General features: G+C 43.7%; 1 protein-coding gene across 1 annotated transcript in view; it reads left to right on the plus strand.

Annotated features, from left to right (window-relative positions):
- The first annotated feature begins 1514 nt into the window (after positions 1-1514).
- sntb1 (syntrophin, basic 1) overlaps positions 1515-24629 on the plus strand; it is a 29722-nt gene continuing 6607 nt past the window's right edge. Inside the window, exons 1-6 of the mRNA XM_030102936.1 lie at positions 1515-2163; positions 12312-12564; positions 17929-18046; positions 18184-18273; positions 20403-20539; positions 20616-20812. Coding sequence (XP_029958796.1) covers positions 1617-2163; positions 12312-12564; positions 17929-18046; positions 18184-18273; positions 20403-20539; positions 20616-20812 — 1342 coding nt within the window. The 5' untranslated portion in view covers positions 1515-1616. The remainder of the gene's footprint in view (positions 2164-12311; positions 12565-17928; positions 18047-18183; positions 18274-20402; positions 20540-20615; positions 20813-24629) is intronic.

A 24629-nucleotide genomic window follows, 5' to 3' on the forward strand; every position in this document is an offset into this window, starting at 1 on the left:
TATGGCAGATCTGAGGATGTTGAGGTTTTCACTGGGAGTTAGCAGAAACAGACAGGATGAAGAAAGAACACGTGAGAGGGACAGCTTGATTTGTGGGGAAGTTAAAAAGAAGACATTCAGATGGTTTGGCCTTAGGGAAAATTATTAATATGTAGGGAAAGTTATGCTGAGGAGGGAGGATAATGGAGAATGCTCTCACTGGAAGAAGATCAACTCCTAACAAAGAAAGAAGAAGGCAGAACACCAACGTTTTATTTTGTTTTTCCCTCCTTTTCTTATTTCCTGCGTTTGTGTGTGTTTTTTTTTTTGTTTTGTTTTTGTTTTTTTGTTTTTTTTGCTCTGCAGACATCCTAAAAATGTCGCCAGCAGGTGTCGTGGCTTCGTTGCGAATAAATCAGTGTGACACATGGTTCTGGGAGCGGGATGCCAGGCTTTCAGTGACAGCTGTCCACATTTTTCAATCAAGGCTCAAAATGTTGTCGCTTTTGGAGAGGCTGCGTTCCTCCTCCGCATCAGTCACACGCGCCTCTCAGTGTGTGTCGGGAGTCGCTGCGGTCTTTTGATGCCACCTTCTGTCACCCTTATCACTTTGACCCTGGGTCGGTCCCGCTGAGGGACCGGGCGGCTGCGCGCTCACGGTCACGGTTCACTCACCTGATCTCTCGAGGTCACGCAAGGTTTGACAGAGTGCGTGTAGGTGTTTTAAGAAGAGAAACAGAAAGATAGGAGATGCTCTCTCTCTCTCTCTCTCTCTCTCTCTCTCTCTCTCTCTCTCTCTCTCTCTCTCTCTCTCTCTCCTTCTCTCTCTCTCTCTCTCTCTCTCTCTCTCTCTCTCTCTCTCTCTCAAACATCAAAACCGGTACAGGCGCATTCCTGTACGCGCGTAACCGAGCTCACTTCTGCGACGTGAACGCGGTCTGCTGGCATACGGGAGAGAGTGAGTGGGACTGATCGGATATTTCAAGACTGACAATGAGTTGCAGGACGATTTTTTTTCATCACTATTATTGATTTAAATTCACCTCTCCGATGACAATGCACGGCCTGCTTTACTTCACCTGTGCGCACTCAGATCGTGCGCAAAACTAAAATACATCATTTATGAAACAGACTTTTATTTCTATTTAAAGTGTGTTTATAATTATATAATCTCTCCACCGATACACCAGAGACTAGATTATGGTAAGTAGATGACAACATGTTGACATTAAATCGATTTTCTTGATGGCTTGATGTGTTTTGGCGCTTGTTCCGTTTTGCTCTGCGTCAGTCGTCCTGTCTCGGATGATACTCTGGGAAATGATGAACCGAAATGTGTGCACGCAGGATCTGGAGCCGGGATCGTCTGACGGCGGGGGGAGCAAAACTCCACCCAGCAGATAGGATCTCGGGCAGGCGGAGCGGAGGGCTGCCGAAAGGGGTCGGGCAGGTTGGACGGGACGCCTGACAAGTCCCGGAGAAAACTTCAGGCGGAGGTGGAGGGGGGAGGAGGAGGAGGCGGAGGAGGAGGGGGAGTGCAAAGTCCAGCCCGAGCTTCGGGGAGATAAGGTGGCAGTTAATGTGTGAGAGGGTCAACCACATCACATGTGATTTTTCTGCACAGAAATGCTCCAAAGATGGCGGTGGTAGTCGGAGTTACGCACGGCTCTGGGGCGCATAAAAGTGGATTTGTGGAGGTCCTGGTGCGGGAGCGGTGGCACAAAGTTTTGGCCAACTTGAACGAGGAAGCGCTCACGCTGAGCTGCGAGGAGAGCGGCGGCGGCGGCGGCGACTCATTCAACGAGAATTTCAACTCCAACGGCGTCACGAACGGATCCTACCACGACAACAGCAACGCCAACTCCAATAATGGCCCCCAAATTGTGCGCACCGCGTTCACGGACCTCCCGGAGCGAGTGCCCGAGGCGATCGCCAACAGAAAGCGGTGCGTCAAGGTGACCAAGCAGGAAGTCGGGGGACTGGGGATCAGCATCAAAGGAGGGAAGGAGAATAAGATGCCCATCCTGATTAGTAAAATATTCAAGGGGCTCGCGGCGGACCAGACCCAGGCTCTGTATGTCGGGGACGCCATCCTCTCCGTGAACGGCATGAACCTGCGGGACGCGACCCACGACGAGGCTGTGCAGGCGCTCAAACGGGCCGGGAGAGAGGTGACTCTGGAAGGTAAGCAGGCTGAGCAGACCTGTGTGTGTGTGTGTGTGTGTGAGACAGAGATAATACCACAAACAGGTGGAGGAAGTAGAAAACAAGCCAAACTTTATAATCTCATGATCCAGTGAACTCAGCTCTTGCCTGTGCATGAATGAAATCTATTAAAGGGGATTTGTTCATCACACCTGTTGAGACTTCAAAAAGGGATTGCCAGGATTGAGTGTAGTCCAAGTACCACCAGGACGCATTGTTGTTGTGTTTTTTTTTTCTTGTGTATGAATACCTCATTTTCATTTGAAGAAAACATTCAAACTAGTTCCATTCAGACTGTCCATCATCCAGGTCATGATATTTTCATATAAAAAGCAGCTGAGTATTAACAGATTCATAGCTTCATAATCCACATGGCTTTCTGTTCCACACTCAATTCTTCACTTGTTTTGCACATCACTGTTGCAGGTTGGTGTTCATCAGAATCAGAATACAGTTGTTTTCTCTCTTCCTGCAAGTTGTTTCTATTCATGTAACATCTTGGGTGTAAATCACTCCTTGACTGCTAAATCCGGTATAAAAAAATGAAAAACGGTAGGCTCTAAATCCTGAAGCCATGGCGTGAAAGTCTCTTCTGTAAGATGTGATTTGTTTTACATTAGAGAGTGGAAGCTGTGGTTTGGAACAAGAGAGAGAATGCCAATTTATGAAATGTCAAGAGCCTGTAATACTTTTTACACGTCGCTTTAGTTCTTTTTAAAAATCTATTCTGAATATCAATTGGGGTCAGGTTTTGAAAGGAATGGTTATTATGCATGTGGAGGTACCACGAGAGCTTCTGCCAAGATCAAAATCAAATGGTCTCACTTCCCCTGACTCCTCTCTGAAGGCCTGCTCCTTAAGCTCTCTGGCAATTTGGTGTTTTTTAGCCTTAAGATGTGAATGAAGATTAGACTGAAGGCATGCGGATTCCTCGGTGGTGGCTGGGCATCATTTACCCTCCAAGCACCACTCCGCGAACAAACATTCATTTACACTGGAAATCTTCACCACCAGAGTACCAGCTTCTAGTTTTTTTTTTTTTTTTTAAATTTCTGCTCCTTTGAGGACTTTTGGACCCAAGACATTAAGAACAAAGTCTCTCTCCCTCTCTTTCACACACACACACACACATGCACATACACACAGTCTCATACTCATGCACACAAACACGGTGATGATCCTCCCCATGGGGGACACACACTGGTTACAGTGCAGAGGGGACTGCAGGTCCCAGCTGAAAACTTATTGAGATATGAAGGAAATGGAATCGAGCAGGGGAGAAGTGAGACGGCGGAATGGGAGGGAGCAGAGCTGAAATGTGAATTTAATGGGGTAAGTGCTGAGAGGGAGTGAGGGATACAGAAGGAGAGCTAACAAGGAAGGTTAAGAGGCTGATACAAGGATGGATGCTGGGGTTAACGTGCAGATAAGAGAGAAACAGACGTTTCCCAGCTGCAGTTCAGTGTGAAACATTTGCATCTGAGAAGACTTTAGAAGTGCTTCTAAATGGAAAAAAAAGTCTTTGTGGGTCTTTTGAAGTGTGAAACATGCAGCACATGCAAACTAGCATGTAGACTTTCATCATAATTAAACTAGCATGGCTTCTAATATGTAGAGCCTAGGAGTCAGTGAATTATTTTTTTCTTTAATATTCCTGAATGTATGCCAGCATCTCGGATTTGAGAGAAGCAGATTGTACGGCACTGAGAAAGAGATCAAGAAGAAGTATCTGATTCATCTCTTTGGGAGATCGTCTCCGTCTCTTGGGAGAGAGGCGTGCTGCTGCATTTTTGTGCATTTAGCGTTAGTGTGGGGTTTTTTTTGTGCGAATGAGAATTCATATGCACGTGTGAGTGTGATGTACTGAAGCAATGGCAAGTCATCTTGAAAAATCATTAAGAGGATGCAGCGAGGATTCAGCTGAAATAGGAAGTGGCTACTTATTCCTGTTTAATGCAGGCTGTGACGGGGCAGAAGTTTGATCCTATGAGTTAAATATGTCCTCCAACCAGAGATTCAGGGTTCAGGCCTCAGTGTCAGGGAGCCTTCACTTTGTTAAAGTGTCTTCTGAGTAAGATTCTGACTCTCGGCTGTTCTTTGCCCAGCATGAGGTCTGACAATCCAGAGGGGAATATCTCTAAGCAGGATCAATCAGGACTGTGCAGCAGTGTCACGCAGCTCCTAGCAACCACAGCCAGCGATGGTATGGTGGTCCAGAGGACGGCTGCTGCTGTGCACGAACCGTTTTCAATTATATTCTGATGCAACAAAAGGTAGAACAACATAATATTCTTATCTGTATGTCAGCTTGCATAGCTTCGATTTACACTGAAGATTACCCAAAAATCCACGTATATCACTGTGTAATGAAGCCATTTTTTAAATCACAGTTCACTATAGGTCAGTTTTGCTAAGGCCATGGCTTTATTTGTTGTCTTCACACAAACATGTTGCAGGAAACACCCGAGTTCTGAAATCACTGCATCATTCCCAACACTGAAGCCTCAGCCTGTGGCAGGTGAACTGAATTCAGACACAGGGTCTGATCCGCTGAAGGCTCGTGCATATAAAAACAGGCAGATGAACATGTGGAAACTCATATATTAGCAGTATGCATTGAAGATTGTATTGGAACAGATGGACAAAATAAATTAGACTTTTCAATTAGAGCCTTCATTTGCACAAGCATACAATTCAACATATACAGGATCACAGTAAAGTAACCAGACTGTCCTCCTCACAGCCACATAGATAGGTGAACAGTTTTCCCGAGAGTGGACATGTTTGGAAATTCTCTTCAAAGATTTCTTCTTTCTACTGCAGCTCCTTCCATCACTTCTTTTGGATGCCTTTGTGAAGAAACTCTGTCCCATTTGCGTGACTTGTTTTGTGGGGACAAAGGTTTGCACGAGGCACAGCAGAATTCCTGGAGAGAGGTTTTGGGTGAAGGAGGAAGCTGTGACGGCAAAACTTTGCTTCCCCCAACAGCAATTCTGCTTTTAGACACGGTGGGACGTCATGTCGTATCGCCCAGCGTGTTTCGAGTGTACCGAGCCCTTACACGTTGCTGAGGGATTCTGGTTGCCCTTCAAAAGCAAACACATAAGCCTCAATCTGCCTCATCTCCAAATATCAAGCCCCCATAGGAAACTTGTGAAACATCCTGGTTAGCGACATCAAAGACGTGACCACCATTGCCCGTTACTGTCAACAACAATGACTGAGCTTATTTTTGGCTTTCTATTGTTTCAGTTCTGTCTTTTTCATGCACTGATGATTGAAACTTTGCTCCATGCGGGTGTCGAGTTTATTTTTTCCCCCCTGCACATAAAGAGTCGTTTGGTTAAGATAAAAGAAATGAGAACAATTCCTTTGGAGGATTGAGCCATTCAGTTAAGTAGTGCCTGTAAACAAGAGACGACTATCCAGCATGGAAAATGCTGCCATATTAAAAGCGAAATTATGCAACGGTCAAACCTTAAAAATAACAGCGCACATTGTGGTGATGAACTTTCTTGTCATAACAAGAATCACACCTCTTCCATTCCCACCTGTTCTTGCTTTATCGTGAACATGAGAAGAGCCAAACACTTCACACCAGTGTGTCACACAAAAGCCATGAGTCTTTAGACGGCTGCAAGACGGCGGTAGCTTGTTATTACTTCTAAAGAGTATACGCCCGAGGCAAAAGCAAGAGCAGGGGATGTTTCTATGAAAAAGGCTCTGTCACAAGTTCACTAAACTCCTGTTTACTGGAGGAGCAGCAGCGTCATTAATCACGGACCCCATTTGGTCTTTCTGACAGAAGCCTGAAACGTGTCTGTTGGTAGCATAAATATGAGTCTAAATATGAGTTACTGATGTTAGAGAATACTAAAGAGGTACTGACTAAAGGAAACAGAAAATTGTCCCTTAAAATGTGCAATAAAAGCAAAGTAAACACGAAGAGGCGTGACAAGAACCCACCCATCTGCACAACACGCTTCAGTCACCTTAAGTTTTTCAGTTCAAGTTTTATCCTCACCAGATGGACCGCTGCCATCTCCAGCTAACCATAATCATTGTAACTTTGAACTTTAACCTTAGAAAAAGCCCTAATTATGTAATAAAGGCCTCTTTTCATCTGACATAGTGCTAATGTTGCTGAAGTTAGTTGGATAGACACTCATTAAAAAAAGACTACATGCCGTGTTTTTGAAGGCTGTATTAAAAGCACATTGTGGTTCGCAAACGGCACTAAAACAGCATCCTGAATGTCGCTCTAATGTTGTTTCAATTTTGTTTGCGATGTGGGAACCCTCTCAACTCTTAAACTGCAGCCGAGCTGGCGGCAGACATACCAAGCGAGATACAACATCCTAAGTGTTTCGGTGCAGACACACGAGTGTTTAATCTGTAGGCATCCCAGCGGAGGGGAAATGAAGTATAAAGTGAGAATACAATGGAGAACACCTGCTTTTTCAGCGGGCAGGAAATGAGTCAGTGTCCTGTAAGCTCTCCTGTTGAGCTCTTAACAAGCCGACCCTGTCATCAGCTGACATCTGGATGAGCGTGTGTGTTTGTGCGAGTGTCAGCAGTGTGAGCTTCTGGCATGTGTCTATTCCTGTGTGCCGTCAAGTTTAATCAACAGCGGTGGAGTCTAGACAAGAAGGTTCAGCCAGTATATGGTTGACTGTGAGTGTGTGTGTGTGTGTGAGTGTGAAAGATGGGTGCAGAGTCAGTGTGTCTAGCAGCGGAGTGTTTATGTCATTAGAGAAACTATCATCTCCTTCGTTGCGGCTTGTGTAGTCTGACTGAGAGCGGAAGACAATGACGGCGATAATAACAGCAATGTGGCGTAGCACCAGTCATTGTTGTGCTGGTGAAAATAGATTGAATCGTTCATTTCTCTTCCATGTGAGTGTTTATACAGCCTAAACAAAGGCAGAGACCCGGAGCTGAGGCTCATCTGTTTTTCCTGCTGGCTTTGTTTGAAGGTATACACCTTCAAATGCAACCGCTGTGTTTTCCATTCATTTTTCCGTTTGATCGTCATTGTGAAACGCAGCTTTTCCATTTAGGGAAAAAGCGTCGGTGTAGTGCTGGCATGGGGGTTTTAAACCCAGTTTCATTGGATGACCAAGAGTGACACATGGTAAAGTTTGCTGGTGATGCAGCTTTAGTGACTTGATTTGGGTCTGTGTCACAGTAGATGAGTCAAATGACGACTGGAATATCCTCCATCTGTTCACACTGTGGCTGTGGTTTTCGGTAAATGTCGTGGTTTATGTTGCCATTTATGGAATGAGCCAACATAAACACGACGCTTTATGGTTTTAAGACTAATAAAACTAAGCAAATAAAGTGTATCATCACTTTTATGATGCTGACTTGTGATTAAATTACTTCTGAATTGTAGCTGTAAACAGTTAAATATTGGATAAACATGTAAATAAAAAAACACAACGCCTAATTTAAAAAAAAAAACTGAAAAGAACCCTGTAAATTAGTGGTTAACAGCTCCATCTTTCCCCCTCATGCATTCTGTGGTGTAAATAAGAGTCAAAGTACAGTATATGTTTCTGAGGACCTTATAAACCTCATCATTACAGGTAAAGCTCAGAGTTTGACCCACAATTCTAGAAGAGTCGTGTTGGTTGTATAAGGAAGTGAAGTTGAAGCTTCTGGCTTGAGCCTCGACGCACTGACTATCTCAACATGTCAAGCTTAAACTTGACGGAACTGTTGTGTTTATTTAAGGTCACAAAGCCATCATTGAATAAATATTATTTAGGGGAGGATAACAGCAGAGAGTTAAAGTCATGCTGGATTAAATACACCGGCGAATGAATGTAAATAAATGTGATGTTTTGTCATCACGCTTAAAATATCAACCATATCCTGGGATCGCACTGTGAAAGAAATGTGTCTGTTTCCAAAACTGCACCAATCTCTGTTATTGATCATTCCTTTGTTGTATAAATGCTTATTGATAAAACACATCTTGCACCCCTGGAAAGTCTCTTTATGTCTCTTTGATTTGAGTCATCTTTGTGGGATGGTATAAGATTGTCACCGACTGAGGAATGTCGTCTTGATCTCTCTCTTTGCGTTGTGAAGTGACAATCGGACATCTGACTGCTGCAACCTGAAGCCATCAGGGGTGTAAAACAACAGTCAATGGCAAATGTGTCACACTTAATCAGCTCTGCTGCTGACCCCACAAATGCATGCTCCATGTAAATATAGTAAATTAAGCAGGTTTTTAAATCCAAAAGTTACCAAGAGTTTAGCTGTCTGGCATAATCAGCATCCATTGCTGTGTGCTTCAGCGAAAAGGGGCATAAGGTCCCGAAATGAACGGTGAACATGCTTTTTGTCCTCCACCTGTGGAACTTTTTGTGCCTCCAGAAATCTGCTGTGAATTACTAAGTTACCTGTCAACGACTTTTTCTACTTGAGCAAAGAATTTGTAGTTTCAGCGCCCAACTCCCGCTTTAATAAAGACCTTCACTTTCGGCACTGCCCATTGTTAAGCCAAGGCAGTATTTTAGATCCTTGAGATATTGGTTGAAATATAACAAAAACATGCCTTGAGGTGAGATTTGTTAAAGCCCTCCGTGCTGGTGCCGTATCCAGATACCAGCATGGGCGTGACAGGAACTCATTCTGCAGTCTGAGGAGCCTCTTCTCTTCCTCTCGACTTGGAGTTGTTCATTTTCAAGCTTCTGCCAGTATTAAACATCCTGCTGTTTCTCCCATAGACTTAATAGGAGGAGGTGCAGTTTTTTTTTATGTACCTTCGTTGCATTTTCTCACCAAATTAAGACTCCCATTTGGAGCATATGGTAGAAAGTCCATTGAATTCAGACTTCATTAAGTTCCGTTAAACTCCATTAAATAAAAAGACACAATGAGACAGATATGTTAATTACGCCTGATGTTATGGAGCCTGCGGTGTGTGCCTGTGAGGCTGGCTGGCACTGCACAAAAAACACACCAGCGCAGCAATGCGACCGAGCAAACGTATGCTTCCGTCGGTTGTCATTGTAAATGTTGAGTAATAAACACAAGTAAAACCTGCAAAACTGTTTAAACCGATGAGTTTTCCCCTCTTCAGGACAAATAGACAGTCCTAGTTGTAAAGTGAAGGATTGTGTGCAGTTTAAAACTGAGTTAATGAAGTTTGGCTGTCGTCAGTCGGAGCGAATGAGAGCTGATGGGGAGAAGAATCTGAGTCATAATAAAAGAAGATTTAATCGCACATGTGCATGCTCTGGCTCCTGTCTGAAGCACACGCCAAGTAAGTGGAGAACAAAATCAAACAGTTGGGGGAGGGAAGCAATTCATTTGGAGCTTTCTTTCTCTTTTTTTTTTTTTCGTCCTTATGTAACGGCACACCAGCTCGCAGCCTCGTTTCAAATGGAGGCTCAAGTAGCACGAGACTTATCCTCTCCAAGTTCTGCTCATGCTATTGAGGCTATTGTGCAAAGTTGGCTTTGTTGGCCCAGTAATGGAACAGAAACACGCACCCAAGGGACTGTACAAACACACACACACACACACGCACACACACTTCCAGTGTAATGATTGCGTGATTGCATGCACCCCACTTATTTCCCCGTCCACTACAAACAATTACACATCCAATTTTGCGCACAGTGGGCACACTGTCTTTGTAAATGTGAACAACAAACAAATCACCCACTAAACATTCTGCGCAGAGTTCAGAAATACGCCTGTAAATTTATGTCCTTGAACTGTGGATTCCGTTTCAAGTGAAATTTTAACCAAATTTGTGAGTTTTGGACTCTCTTCAAGTCTGCACTGTAGTTTTCTCATGGAGGAAACACAAGCACAAGTGCAGTTTTTGAGGTTTCTGTTGTGGTTTTCTGTGCTGTCACAGCTTTGCAGATACCGCAGCTTGTTGCATAGCCAGTGCACGAGGCCGTAAAGCAAAGCTCATTAAATCTCTAATCTCATTGTAATTGGAGACACAAATAGTGTTTTATCAATGTAAATATAACAACATGTAAATATAAACCACATCGTAACCTTCAAATAGCGAATGATATGCAGTGCTGTTCACTTTTGGTTGTTCTTCTATTAAAAAATAAGAACAGAATTACTTGAGTTTCAGTGAACTGAGTTTGCTCCTAATATTTTCATTGTGCATAGAAACAGCTGCAGAGCCGCTGTCTCTCTCTGTTGGTCACTTTACGGACGAACTTTTGAATAGAAGCTGTTTGATTTTTGAAAGAATGCTGCTTTTCATTAAACTCCTGTTTACTGGAGAAAGTTCATTGGAGCTTGGATCTACGTTGAATTATTTTCGGCTCCATCATATTTGTGTGACTATCTTTGTACATCAACAACTTTATCTCAGATGTTAAAAATATTTATTTTCATCCTTCTCAATTAAATCCTGTGCATTTCTTTTAATCACTTTGGCCTGAAATTGTGCGGCCCCAAACGAAATGCCTTGATTCTCGCCATTCAAGCGCACCACATTCAGTCATCTAAGTCCATTGAATTCTCTGGTATTGTATCCTGTTATGATGCATTTTAAGAAATGAATCCATCCCTTTTCAGTCCTGTAATCTAATCCGAGTGTGGGGCTGGTTGTGCCGAGCCGTGGGATCGTGTCTTGGCTGTAGGTACATTGAGGACACTGGCACACCTCCGGTCTCCTCTGTTCTGTGTTGTCAGCCCGTCATCCCCTCCTCTACAGGTTGGCGGTCTCGGCTTGTTACGCCGTCTCGCAGGGCTCAATAGCGCTTCCGCCGAGGACAGTTGACATGCCGGATTACAAATGCCACCAGCCATATGCCAATTACACGCGGCTATACAGTGGGATATGCCAATTACGCATTTGGGCCACGGCGAGAATTCGGAGCATTCAGACGATATAAAGCACAGTGAGCACCCACTTTACCGCTCCAGCTCTTTCTCTGCCTTTCACTAAAACATGTGTCCTGTCTTCCCTTTTCAAACCTGAGGCCATGAGGAATTTAGAATAGTTATCAAGCCTCTAGTGATTCCGTTTGACTTTTACAAGTAGACTTTTCTGTTTCTCCTACTTGGAAAGTTTTTTTTTTTTTTTTTTCCAGGTCGCCCCGCAGCGTCAGCTGTGGATGACCTCTCAGATTTGTAGAAGCAGGTGTGGTGATGCTTTGTAATTGTTCATGACACAGCTTCCCTGTAGCTGCAGAGATAAAATGTCAATAAATTTTTAACAAATTAATTATGAGGTGAAGAGACACCTGTGCCTGTTTGGGCTTTCAGCATTTGCTGTTACAATTTCACACCTCATTGTGATGAAAATGTACTGCAAACCGAAACATGCAGCATTCCAGAATAGCACAAGATCCTTCCAGATGTAATTTATATAACAATTCATTCGTAACCCATTGACTCGCGCTTGTTTCAAAGAAGATGCACTACAAACCATGGTAATAAACAGACATAAGGTCTTAATTTTCATCTCCACAGAGGAAAATGACTCTAGTTTTCATATTCTGCCCACACACACCCTCTCCCCTCTTTACACTAAAGTTCAGGCATCATTAATGCACCAAACTGTTGTTGAGTTATTTCTCTGCTGCTGCTGCCCCATGACAGTTTGTAATGCTCAACGCCTCAGCTGTGTGATAATTACTTTAGATTTTGGCTGTGTATTCAAACATCTGCGGTAACCCCCTCCTCCCCCCCACATCCTTCCTCTGACTTGTAACGCCTTCAGTACAGCAACTTACAGCTTTCTCAGCGCTGCTGCAGCATATGGATTTTCCATCGCGAGGCGGCTTTGAGGTCAAACGCTCTGCCGAGATTTTAATAAGCACCAAATTAAATGAGGTTAATATGGTGCAAGTTGGTGCCAGTGTTACGCACTTGGCCTTGATTTTGCATGGTTTTAAACACCGTAGGAGTTCAAATTAATTTTTAAAGCACTTTATAAAAAGAGTCATGTGGTCGAGTGTGTAAAGTCAATATAGGAAACTTCAAGAGTTTAATAGTATTTTAAAATGAGCATCGGTCTTCCTCCATCAAACCAGCTCATTGAAAAGCTTGCAGGTGAACAGGTGAGTGAGTTTTCCGCGCTGCCGCTCTCTGCGTGCCGTAACTCTATTTCCTCTTTCCCTCTCCAGTCAAGTACATGCGAGAGGCCACGCCGTACGTCAAGAAGGGCTCCCCGGTGTCAGAGATCGGCTGGGAGACCCCCCCTCCCGAATCGCCCCGCCTCGGCAGCCCACCTATCACCTCCTCATCGTCCTCCTCCTCGCTTGACCCCCCAAGCCCGTCCACGCAGTCCTCCCTGTCCCTGAGCGGAGACCGGAGGTGCATACCGCTGAAGATGTGTTATGTAACCAGAGCCATGACCACCCCGGACCCTGACAACAGGTAACACACACACACACACACACACACACACACACACACACACACACACACTTCCTCTGTATCTGCCTGTTTTTTCATTTAATCTCTGAGCTCTTCTTGCACTTCCTGCTTATATTTTCATATCATCAGTTTCTGAATGCATGCATGTTTTTCAGTCGTTAGCCAAATTTGGAATCACAGAAAAACTGTGAGACTGGACTGACAGAGATACGCGACCGCCATGCAAACAATCAAGCAATTTAGCCGCTGTCCTGTCGAGTGTGAGTTACAGTGCCTTGCAAATGTGTTGTTTGAATTTTAAACATGTTTGAAAAATTGACAGGGCAATGAAGTTTGACTGTTAATTGCATGACAGTCTGAAGGCCCCAAAAAAAAAAAAAAAAAATGACAGAAATTTTACCAAATTTCACCCAGTTCAGGGTCTTTCTAATTATATGTGTTTCCTATTTGTCATATTTATGTGTACCTGTGTCTCTCTGTTTTGAGTTGTTGGAGCAAAGTGAGATAGCAGCTTGCAGCATCCAATATGCTATCTGTTTTTTTTTTTTTTTTAAATCCTTATAAGAGATGCTTCCTCTCAGACATCAGCAGTCACTGGTTTAAATTCCCACACAGAGAAATGGATACATTAATGTGCACTGCAGCCGTATGAAAGGTGCACAGGAGAGAAACGCCATGTGTGTTCTATAAGCTGGTTCCCAAGCTTTTCCTGCACTGTTGTCTCTGGCAACTGTCCCACAGTTCAACCCTGAAACGTCCAATCGATGGTTACTTTAATTAACTAAAGGTTAACCAGCTCCTCTGGTCTCCTTAACCCAAGGCTGTGACACACTGAGAATGGAAACGTCTCCTCTGGCGCTGACGTATTTTACTCCAGTCCTGAAGGGATTACTGAAATGTGGGGGGGTTTTTTTCCAGACTTTTTTAGGGCCGATTTTAGTTTTTCTTAAAGCCAGACGTTTGAAGTGGCGCTCGGATGATGCTGAGCCCGCCGGGGGGGGGGGGGGGGGGGGGGGGGGGGGGGCTGTTAGGAGGTGTCATCAAGCTAATTGGTTGGTAATATGAGAATGACCCAGTCAAACAGCAGGGGGGCAGACAGTGATTTATTCTCTCTCTTTTTCCTATATTTGATTTCACAGTCCGTGCGCTCTCTGTCCCGTTATCTCCATGTCCACGTCTCTTTCTTCTCTCTTGCGATGCGTTGACTGTCACTGCCTCTCCTCCTGTCTGCTGTTCAATCTTCGGCGCTTGTTTGTGTTTTTCTGCCCTCTTTTGTCTACTCACTCCCCTCCTAACTTTATTTTTTTCTTTCATCATCTCTCTTTGTGTTTGCAGTTTTGTCTGTTATCTGTCGTGCGTCTGAATCAATTCTTTCTTCTATCTCTGTTCCCCGTTTCTTGATTTATTCCTCTCACAACAGTTCTCTCGGTGGCTCTGTCCCTCCGCCGACGTGCGTCCCTCCCTGCATATGTATGATTTTAGGAGTCGGCACTCGCTAAAGTTGAAAGCTTCAGATGATGAAGGCGACGTCAAAATCAGGTCGTAACAGAACCGTGACTTCAAAGTTCCTCAGTTTGAGACTCCTCGGTCTGTAAATTCCAGTTCTTAATACACACAAACAAGCAATAAAACAAACACCTGTAAACAAACAGACGGGTCTCTGTTGATTTGCAACATTTTTCTTGCACTCTCAATTGATTCGGTGTTTTCTTCCATTTCAAGTGAGTAATATATTACTTTCATTAGATTATAATTACTTAAATCTGAATGTGTTTGTTGCGGAACATGACATTAGACAATGCATTCAATACTCTTCAATACTCTTTCCTTCTTTCTACATTGCTGAGTTGATTTGCAGTTGCGGCTGCTTCTGTTTGTGCTTCATTATTCCACAGTGAAAGTTTTTCTTCAGTAATTTTCTTAAACTGCATTCATTGTGCGAGGGGCTTGTTTCGAAACTGAGAAAACAATGTGAAAAGAAATCAGATCAGCTTAATGTGCGATGGAAGATACGCAGCTCGGTGCTGTCTGCTTTTTAAAATGTCTCAGGAGCTTTTTCCCGAATGTATTTCTTTAAAGTTTTGTGCACATAAGTTTTCAATCAATAAGAAAACTGAAATGTTTAAGTGGACTCAACTTGCTAAACTATCTTGTAGAAAATGATTAAAAGAAAACAACGACCTTGTGTAATGTCTGTGGAAACACAAAGACACATTGATTGAGTAAAGTACCTTGACTCAACTTCCTCTCATTCTTTAAAAACAGAGAAGTGTGGATGAGCTGTATAAGCAGATCCTCACTATGTCTTTTGACATTAGTTTTTAGAAAACAGACGACTGCCGTCAAACCTGAAAACGTATGAGGTCTGGGGCAATTCCCCTCTTTCCAGGGTTGGAAATTCAGGTTTGGTGACATCGGATGATTGAAAGGTCACAGAGTGAAAGGTCCTTTCAGTTTGTGACTCTCACGGAAAATCTGCAATAAAACATGGATAATATATTAAACCATTCAAGAGCACTCTTGAGTTGAACATTTACCGTTTCGGCCATAACCTTGGATTTAATGGAAAGCCAGTTATGCAAGAAGCGAGGTCAGTATCCCATCCAGCTCTGCCCTCACAGATAACGCTTTGTTTTTTTGGTTTGATAAAGTTCCACAACAGAGTCACTGATACAGATCAAGTCCCTGGCTAAATTTACTCTGATTACATTTTTTTTTTTTTTTAACAAAGTTTTTTCCTCATCCTTTGTGCCAAGACAAATTCCCCCTGACTCACCCAGTCAATGTTTGGTAAATATTTGGTAACTGTTTGCATGGCAGGACACCCAAGTCGAAATATCTTCGGTGAAGATCGGAAACTTCAAAAAAAGAAAAAAGGGGTGCTCACATCCATACAGGAAAGTTGGGTCTTTTTCAGAGTTGATCCATCCCTAGATAATGGGCAGAAGTTGGAGATTACAGGATGAGACCAAACTTACTCTGTTTTTCTCATTTTGGGTGCAGGGATTTAAGAGGCTTTACGTTAAATGACAGGGAAATCTGGCTTATCTTTCTTTACTAGACTCAACGCAGCGTTGCGTTCCTCTGAGGGTTTTCTCCTCATTTTGGCAGATGTTGTTAAAACTGCGTTTAAGCCTGAGACAAGTTCAGGAAGCATGGTAAATGAGGGACATCCAACAGTGATAAAGAGAGACTTTAAAAGGAAAACGAAGAGAAGATCAGATGAGGACGGAAGAAATGAGAGCTAATTATTATTTATTTCCTTTTATTTAGGATTTCCTCGCCCTAACTTAGATTGTGTTTGAGAGCATGCATGAACTCTAATCTTCTGTGACATCCGTGACCGTTTGCAGGGGGAATGTGTAACTTGCACACACAGAACACGAGCGGTCAATTATTGGCATATTCAGTCTGAACCTTGTCAGTTTGACCTTTTTCTACAATACAGTGTTAAATTTCAACAATGGCAAGAACTTGAGGCTTCAGTTCACATGTTAGAGGTCTTACTTTGTACATTTAAAAGACTTATTTAGATGGAGGGGGGGAGTGGGTTTTGTGAGTGGGTTTTCAAGTCATTTTCATTCATACTGCCTTAAAGAGAATTAGCGATGTTGTATAATTAATCCAAAGTACAATATTTTCGATTTAAAGAAGAGTTGGAGGACAAAGGAGAACCTTCAACACTTTTTTCATGCAAAGTAAGTCACACAATTAGAACATTTTGACCTGCTTAATGCTCAGTAACGGAGCTATACAGCAACAGACTGAATAAATAATTATGAGAGCTTCAAATCATCCGTCACACACATTCAATTATTTATCTTCATTGAGTTTCATTCCACTTAAACTTGATCAAAAACTACATTTTTCAGCTACATCATTACCTGTGTCATTGCTTTGAAATGGCTACTTGGCAATCAAAACATTTCCTCCACCGCGCTGGTGTGTGTATGCATACAGAGTCAATCAATGAATATTTATAATCGTCACTGCATGAATCAAATCTGTATGCTGGAACCGATCTCCCAGGCTTGAATACACACGATATGTAGTGATAATCCTGCGAGGACAACTAGCCTTTGATCAAGCCAGAGATTGAACCCTTTTAAGCAGAAGCAGACTTATATAACTCCATACGTACACGGGGGTCAACTCCATATTCTGTTCCCCGTGTCTCCTCTAGGCATGCACAAGTTGGCAAAACTGAGCTCTGAAGTAACACTACACCGACCAGGAAAATGGAAAGCTCCTCTGTTGCTCATGGCAGTAAATATTGCCTCCAAAACAAACACACTCCTCAATGCAGCCACTCTCAAAACACACATCTGGACCTGTAGTCTCCCCCCCCCCCCCCCCCCCCCCCCCCCCCCCCCCTTTCCTTTGCACTCCCCCCGTCTGTCCTCAGTCAACTTGTCTTTTACAAGCACTACTTCTATTTTTAACTCGGTAACACCTGGAGCTGATCTGCTGGAGACTGGTTACTCCCAGGGCCTGACAGAAGAGCAAATTCATCACATTCGCCGGGGCTTTTCCAGCTCTCAGGAGTACATGATAGAGGAAATGTGCACGGAAAGCATGTTTTGGAGTGGCGGTTCGGAGGAGTTTGTGTTTAAAGACCAGGAACACCAGGTTGGAGGACTGCTGTTAACAGATTTGGTGGTAAACTCAGCAGCTGAAGAACAGATTTCCACTGTTTCCCTCATCCAGGCTGACGACGGGGCCTTATATTTCTGCTTTCTGCATTCCCAGTGTCTTTTATGCTTTTAAATACCTCTTCAACTTTATGAATCCGAGCACTTAAAGCTATACCATAAAGCGGCGGCGCACCGCTCCACGCATCGCAGGCAGCCACATGTCGCTTGAAATGCAGATTCACCGAGCACACGCAAGCAAAGAGCCATTCAGAGACATGGAGAGGCATATGCTTTTCTCCCGGGGCCAGAAGCACTCCCATAGGATATAAGCAGATTAGTTATGGAAATTTGCTGGGGGAGAGCATTGTGTCATATGGCCCACAGAAAATGCATGAGCAATGCCTGTTTCATGTTTTGAATTGACTTGAATCAACTCACATTTCAATGCACTTCATTTCATTGTGGCGACTGAGTGCCCATTATCGAGCGCATGAGACAAACGAGCATCTGTCGAAGCTAACGCGAAGAATTAGCAGCGTTTGGTTTCCGAGGCTATTGGTTGAGACCAAATTGGGGTTACCTGATAAGGCAAGCAATTTATTTTAAATATACCAAAAAAAAAGGATGTGTTTTTATTCGTTTAAGGTTGTGAATTAAAGAAGTTCCGGAGCTCCCCTGTGATAAGACAGGAGGTTGAAGCTGTTCTAACTTTTCTTATCTGCTCCTCCAGGCAACTGGAGCTGCACTCCCCTGACACCAGGCACACCGTGGTGCTGCGATGCCCAGACCAGCCATCTGCCCTGTCCTGGTTCGCTGCCATGCACTCGGTCACATCAACGCTGGCACAGGTCTGTCTCTAATTCCATCGATTCAAAGGAATTCCCCTTCATCAATGTTCCATTAGCTATTGCGGCGAGCGTGATTCGGCTCTGAGTGGGACGCATGGTGAATGATCACGTAGCCTCAACCTGTGTTCTGACCGCAGCGGGCGCTGGCGGAGGTCGTCCACAACACGGCCAGGACAGGAGTAGCTGGCAGCAAAGAGATCCGACACTTGGGATGGCTGGCAGGGAAGGTAGGCATGTGTTTGGTTGGGTACAACTCAAAGTTGCGTCACTCATGTTATTGAGTTCACACAATACGCCGTGCGGAATTCAGCTTCTTCAAGGAATAACTCGTGAATCTGTCTTACTATAGCATGCAGTTTTGTGGTCTGTATATGGATTAAGGTTAGATGTGGCTCAGGAAATGAAAAGAAAGAAATTCAGAATATTTTTAAAGTGTTGCACTCATTCAGGAACCACTGTGTGGTGAAAACCTCAACAAAGCTGTTCAGTCCTGCTTTCCTTCAAACCTTTGCACTTATTGTGTAAGCAGGAGCTTTTTGGATTGTTTGTGTCAGAAAGATCTGGCAAATTATCTGACAGTGATTAACAATTCACATGTCAGCAAGATTTAACCCCAAATGTATGAGAAGGGCAGGGAGGCAGGGTCAGATATGATTAAAAAACGGAAAAGTTGTCTAACTATAAAAATACAAAGGCGGTGGCGTGTGTGTGTACACGTACCTGCGTTTGCATGCATATTATCCACTGTGTACATGTAGAGCATACACACATCTCTGGCCATCACGAAGCAGTACACAAACAGCTAAAGCCTCACTCTCTCTTCCATTTGCAGTCACACACCTGTGCAAACACACTCACACTCGGTCACACACGCATACCTCTCCAATTTAGTCTTCGTGAATTTGCCAATATTTGATCCTTCAAATGCAGTACAATATGCTGTTACTTAGCAACATATTCCCATTATGTTAAAAAGGTGACCCTTGACCCTCTAAGTCCCACCGTATGATTGGTTGAGGCAGAACTTCAAAGAGCAGCTTAGGATTCCATGGCTAGGCTGCAGATAAGCTCCCATAATGAGAATAGTTATGGAGCATTTAGAATGGAACACCGGGCTGCACCAGTGTGTGTGTGTGTGTGTGTGTGTGTGTGTGTGTGTGTGTGTGTACGCGTGTGTGTGTGTGCTCTAACTGAGGGGGCTTAATGGGGTTGGTGAGGGGGCACTGCAAAGTAAAAGTAAAAAGTGATCTACCTGCATGCGTTCAGCTGACACTTAGCTGCTTAGACACTTTTTTTAATTATCAAACTAGACATACAATAGTGGGTCAGTGTACCTTGCCTTCACTCTGTCACCTACGGTGATGAGGAAGGTGGTTGGATGGTTGTATTATTGCAGGATGTTTTGGTTCTTAGCACCGTGTGATCACTGAGTTGCTCATTCAGTGAGTTGAGTTGAGGCTACTTCAGTTACACAGACGCTGTGATCTTGCTGTGGTTGCTGTGATTCTCATGTTAATTTAAGGTATTTTCAATAGTTTAATGCTAACGTTACTTACAGCAACATTTCTCCTCCAGTCAGTTAAAGTTGGGTGAAATGTTAAATGTTTAAATAACTTTGAAACTTATAATTAGATCGTGTTCAAGGTAAAGAGACAGCAGCTTCAAAATGGGACAATTAAAAACCTGAATAAGGAGCCAAAATGTAGAGTACTGCTGTTAAATGTTACTTTTAAACATTCTCTTCCCTTTCTTTTGTTGCACGTTTAAAAATCAGAGGATGATTTCAGTTTTCATTAGAAAGTCGTCACTGGAGTTTGCCAACCTTGTGAGCTGATTAGTTTATCAGTATTGGATTTTTTTCCGTGCTCAGTTTAAATAATTTCATCATCATTATGAATTTGTCACATGGTAATGCTACCACGAGCTGCTGCTCAGACCCGGCTTTCAATTTTGATTTACTTCACATTACAGTTCAACCTGACCGATCTGCCTTCCGCTCCTCATCAGTGTGTGCCGTCAGCAGGTGCTTTTGTCGTCCTGGTAATTCTTGTGATTAGTGGAGCCAATTTGATGAGGATGCATCAAAGCAAATGAGTGTTCAACACGAGAGAGCTACAGTGAATAGGAAGCGCGCCGAATAACACAACATGCTTCAGGCTCTGGCAGTTTGTGCACTTCACAATGCCGTGCAATAATCCATTAAGAAAATAACTGGCACTTGGAGTTGTTTTTATTCCTCTGTTGAATTGCAGAGTTCTCATTTACTTCACACGGGATGAGTGGCTGCAGCAAATGGGAAGTTGTGAATGGCCGTGCCTCTTCTCACGGTGTGTCTGTCTGTCTGTCTTTGCCGCAGACTGAGAGCGAGAAGCAGAGCTGGAAGCCGGTGCTGGTGGTGGTGACGGAGAAGGATCTGCTGCTGTTTGATAGTTTACCTCGAGGCAAAGAGGCCTGGCAGAGCCCCGCGCACGTCTATCCGCTCCTCGCAACTCGGTAAGTCACCGATTAAATACATATGAAAACATCATCTTATACTTTGACGAGTGAATGAGTGTGAATGTTTCCTCAGGCTGGTTCACTCCAGTCCGGACCGAGGGTCGCCTCACTCCGGCACCGAGCTGTTCTTCGCCACGCGGACCGGCACACGGCTCGGCATCGAGACGCACCTGTTCCGGGCCGAGACCACCAAGGACCTCTCTTTGTGGACCAGACAGATAGTGAACGGATGTCACGCATCCGCTGAGATGATCAAGGAAGTTTCCACAAGTGAGTTGAGATACACGAAGCAGAAATATTTAGTTTGAGTTAAAGGAGAAGACACCTTCGCAGCCAGAGCCCACAGAGACGTGCAGAAATGCAAGCATGTAGCAGCAGAGGAGCACAGGTCACTGCTCGGGGCTCTGCAATGCATCCTCAGACATGTTCATGCATGCTGCGGCTCAATGTATCCAGGGAGATGTTAAGTGGCTGCAGCAGGAAGCACTGCCTGAGGTGCTGCAAGCCTAAATCCGAAGCACAGCGCAGAACAAAAACATGCAAACACACAAGGACGCCACACGCCTGCTCATGCATGGAAATAAATTGTTTGTGGCGTAAGTTGACAATCATGGAAGACGTGAACTAAATACTTGCTATTATTTATAGAAAGGAATGCAATTCTAGAGAGAGTGTGTGTGTGTGTGTGTGTGTGTGTGTATTGGGCACTGGTAGTCCAGGGAATTCCAGCAGTATAACCCCCTCTCCTCTTCCTCCTCCTCCTCCTCACTCCATCTTGCCCCCTCCTTTCTTTCAAAGCACAAAATGTCCTGGGAACTGCACGTCTCCCCTGGGTCCCCCCTTATCTCTCCATATATAACACTGTGCCTCACAGAATTTCACTCCAGTCCACACTCCTATATGAGACGGCATGAATTCAGCAGCGAATGACATCCAACCTCAGCAGTGTGTCCTCATTGTCAGTCCACTCTCTGCTTTGTTTATGGCTCAAGTCTTTCTAAAAACATGTCCGCACCCACTGCTCCAGCTGTTCTGCTATGTCGCTGTAGCAGGTCATCTTCAGGCCTTAATTAACGCTTCGGTTTGTGCAACGGTAATGCATTTTTAACCCTGTGAAAAGTGCATGTAATCCCGTGACAACATGCTGCCCAGACAAGTTGCTCAGTGTCAGCTGCCTAAATGTAGCAGTGGAATCAATAAACAAAGTCAAAGGGTCTTTGACTGTTTACTTCTACTGGATGATTAGAGGGCTTCACAGAGATGTGTGGTTTTGTAACACAGTCTTCCTCCTCATTCTCTTCCTAGCTTTTTTACAATACTACATGTATATTTCTTCTTGGTGTGACAGTCAGTACCACTCAGCGCCGCCTCGTCCACCTCCAGCCCGAGCAGAGGTCTCAACAGATCAGTAAAAAAACTGTAAAAACGTGAATGTGAGCAGGCGTTCAGGCAACTAGGCAGTGTGAATAAGATGTAAAAATAAATGAAATATGTCATCACCTTTTATGGCAAAGTGTAAAACTACCAGAAATGCAAAAGACAGCTCAGAAAAGCCTAAAAGAAAACTGGCAATGATTTGCTTAAATAGCTTACAAACTGAATCTACCATGATAACACTGAGAATAAAATTCCTAGTTCCTCCGAGGCAATAACTGGCTGTAAAGATTAATATATGTAGTTGCACAGACAATATACGGTGGATACACTAGACTCATTTAAATTTCAAACTTTGGTATGATTGCTTTGTTTGGCTGGAACAAGTGTGAACCTTTTCATTTGAATTTGAGCCAGCGGCCGCTCCACACTTTATCAGTGTCCTTGTAATTTCAGCCTTGATCTCACTGGGCTGCAACAAATTTACAAAAGACTTTCCAAAATATCTCAAAACAATCTCAGGGGTTCACGGTTTCCTCGCATGAGTTGCAAAAATATGCAAATTTACAAGACAGCTTTTATAATAGTGTGAACAGACCCTGGAGTGACCATGTTCGTCTGCTCTACGCTTTAGATGGACAGCGCTGTCAGATCTGCTTCAAAAGATCCTGTCTCATAGATAATTAGAAAACATTTCTGGATCAGACAATCTGACCAATATCTGTGATTGGTAGATCACTAAAGTCAATCGAAATACTGAAGAATACTTAAGTCCAGGCTGAAAAAGTGTGGTGAGCATAGTTTTTAATCTTTACCGCTCACCAGTTTGAAATGGATCCATTTGCTTCTCCGAGGCAGACTGGTGTTCACACCAAACCCTCGGTTTCCCACCACGAAGGTTATAAAGTCATTTACACTTCCCTGGGAAGGAGCGCGATAGTGCATACAAAGCTTATTCACCCGCTTTTCAGCGGTCGACACTTGAGGAGGCATCACGCTGACCTTGTCAGCTTTTCTTCTGTGTTTCTTTCTAAATCATCGTGATGGTCTATTCTCTGTCGAAGCTCGTGATAAAGATTTGCTCTGAAGGTAGATTAATCTCAGCCACTCACCGGCCACTAAGCCATTCTTGAGGGAATTTGAATGGGAAACTAATTGGTCCGGCTTGCTCTCAGTTCTGTTATTATTGTGTCCAGTATGACTTAAAGTCATCGTGTAGCATGAGGAGGCCCAACTGGCCCTGTGTTCACAGCATTGAGAATATTATACTTTAGGGTCAGTCGGTCCCAGAAATGACATATTGCAAGTTTTTTAAGCTAAGAAAAACAATGTAAGACTTCAGATTTCTTGCATTATTCTGCATTTGTTATTTTTTTTCTCTCTCTCATTCTGATCACTGATATCACCCGCTCTCCTCATCAACGTTGCTGTCAAAGCGACAGCGGTAAAACACGTTAGATTGCTCTGGAGGTCGGTCAAGTCTCTTTGCTCAACAGGTAAACAGCTTAATGGCCCGGGGAAAAAAAAAGCAGGAGCAATTTGGTCTCAAATCAACCTATTAACCTGCTGCGATGCTGGAAGCGGAGCACAAAGGAGAGAGACGTTCGGAATATGAGGCTTGTTCCCTGCTGCTAATGCCCAAAGAGTTTTAAGACAAATGATCGTGGGAACAACTGCTGTCCTCTTATAACCTTTTGCACTTGTTGTTACGGAGGCAGTGTTTTCCTCGTCTCTCGCTTGTCCGTCTTCCCCCTGAATCATTGGATTGTCCCCCCCGTCTGTCTCCTCCACTCACCATCAGCCACAGAGAAGGGCTTTTGTTGCAGCCTGAAAAGCCCCTTTATCTACGAGCGTATTCTGGTGGGAAAACCCTGCTTTGCCCACCAGAACAACGTTCTCAGGTAGTAGAGTAGAGTTTCACGTGGAATATCCTGTCTCCGACCCGACAAAGAATGGCACTGTCTGCACCACTGGCGACTCTGTTAAAGCCATTAGGGAGACGTCGGTCCCACCACGTTGTTTATACATCATTAGAATGAAGCAACACTTGATAAGACTCATTTTTTATTACTTATGGGATGTCTGGGATTAAAACAGGATATTATGCACTGTATTCGGGTCATTTCTCTTTGATCCTTATTGTTTTTTTCTCTCACCTCCCACAGTTGCAATCACGACAGTGTTGTTGTTTTTCCACCAGTGATAAAGGCCGAGAGATTAATGTATCGCATGTTTTTTTTAATACTCCTATCAAGAACATTTTGTGAAGTCTGTAATTTACAACTGATTATGAACACCAGGGACATTTTTATTAAAAATGAGAAGGACCTGAGCTGTCACGAATGCTAAATCAGCTTTGCAAACACTGCTGCAAAGACTGATTACACAAGGTTGCAAGATAATTAATATTTGTCAATTCGCATATTATTGTTGCCACCTAACGCCTCTTTCAAAGTAGTTTATTTTTGTTTAATAAAGAAAGTTCAGTCACCGACGATTGCCTCAAGAAATTGACCATTTATAGCAAGCAGCTGCAGTGTGAGATGAGGAATCTGAGCTTCAGCAAGATTTAGGGTGTTGAACTAACCCCCCTTTGAAAAAACACAACATAAACATTAATGTCTGCTGAGTCTGCAATGCCAAAAATACCACACATACAGTGGATCTGGAGAGATTTGTGGCCAACGAGGCAGCAGAACCTGCTTCAGACTGA

Source organism: Salarias fasciatus, chromosome 11 (assembly GCF_902148845.1).
Source record: "Salarias fasciatus chromosome 11, fSalaFa1.1, whole genome shotgun sequence".
NCBI lineage: Eukaryota > Metazoa > Chordata > Actinopteri > Blenniiformes > Blenniidae > Salarias > Salarias fasciatus.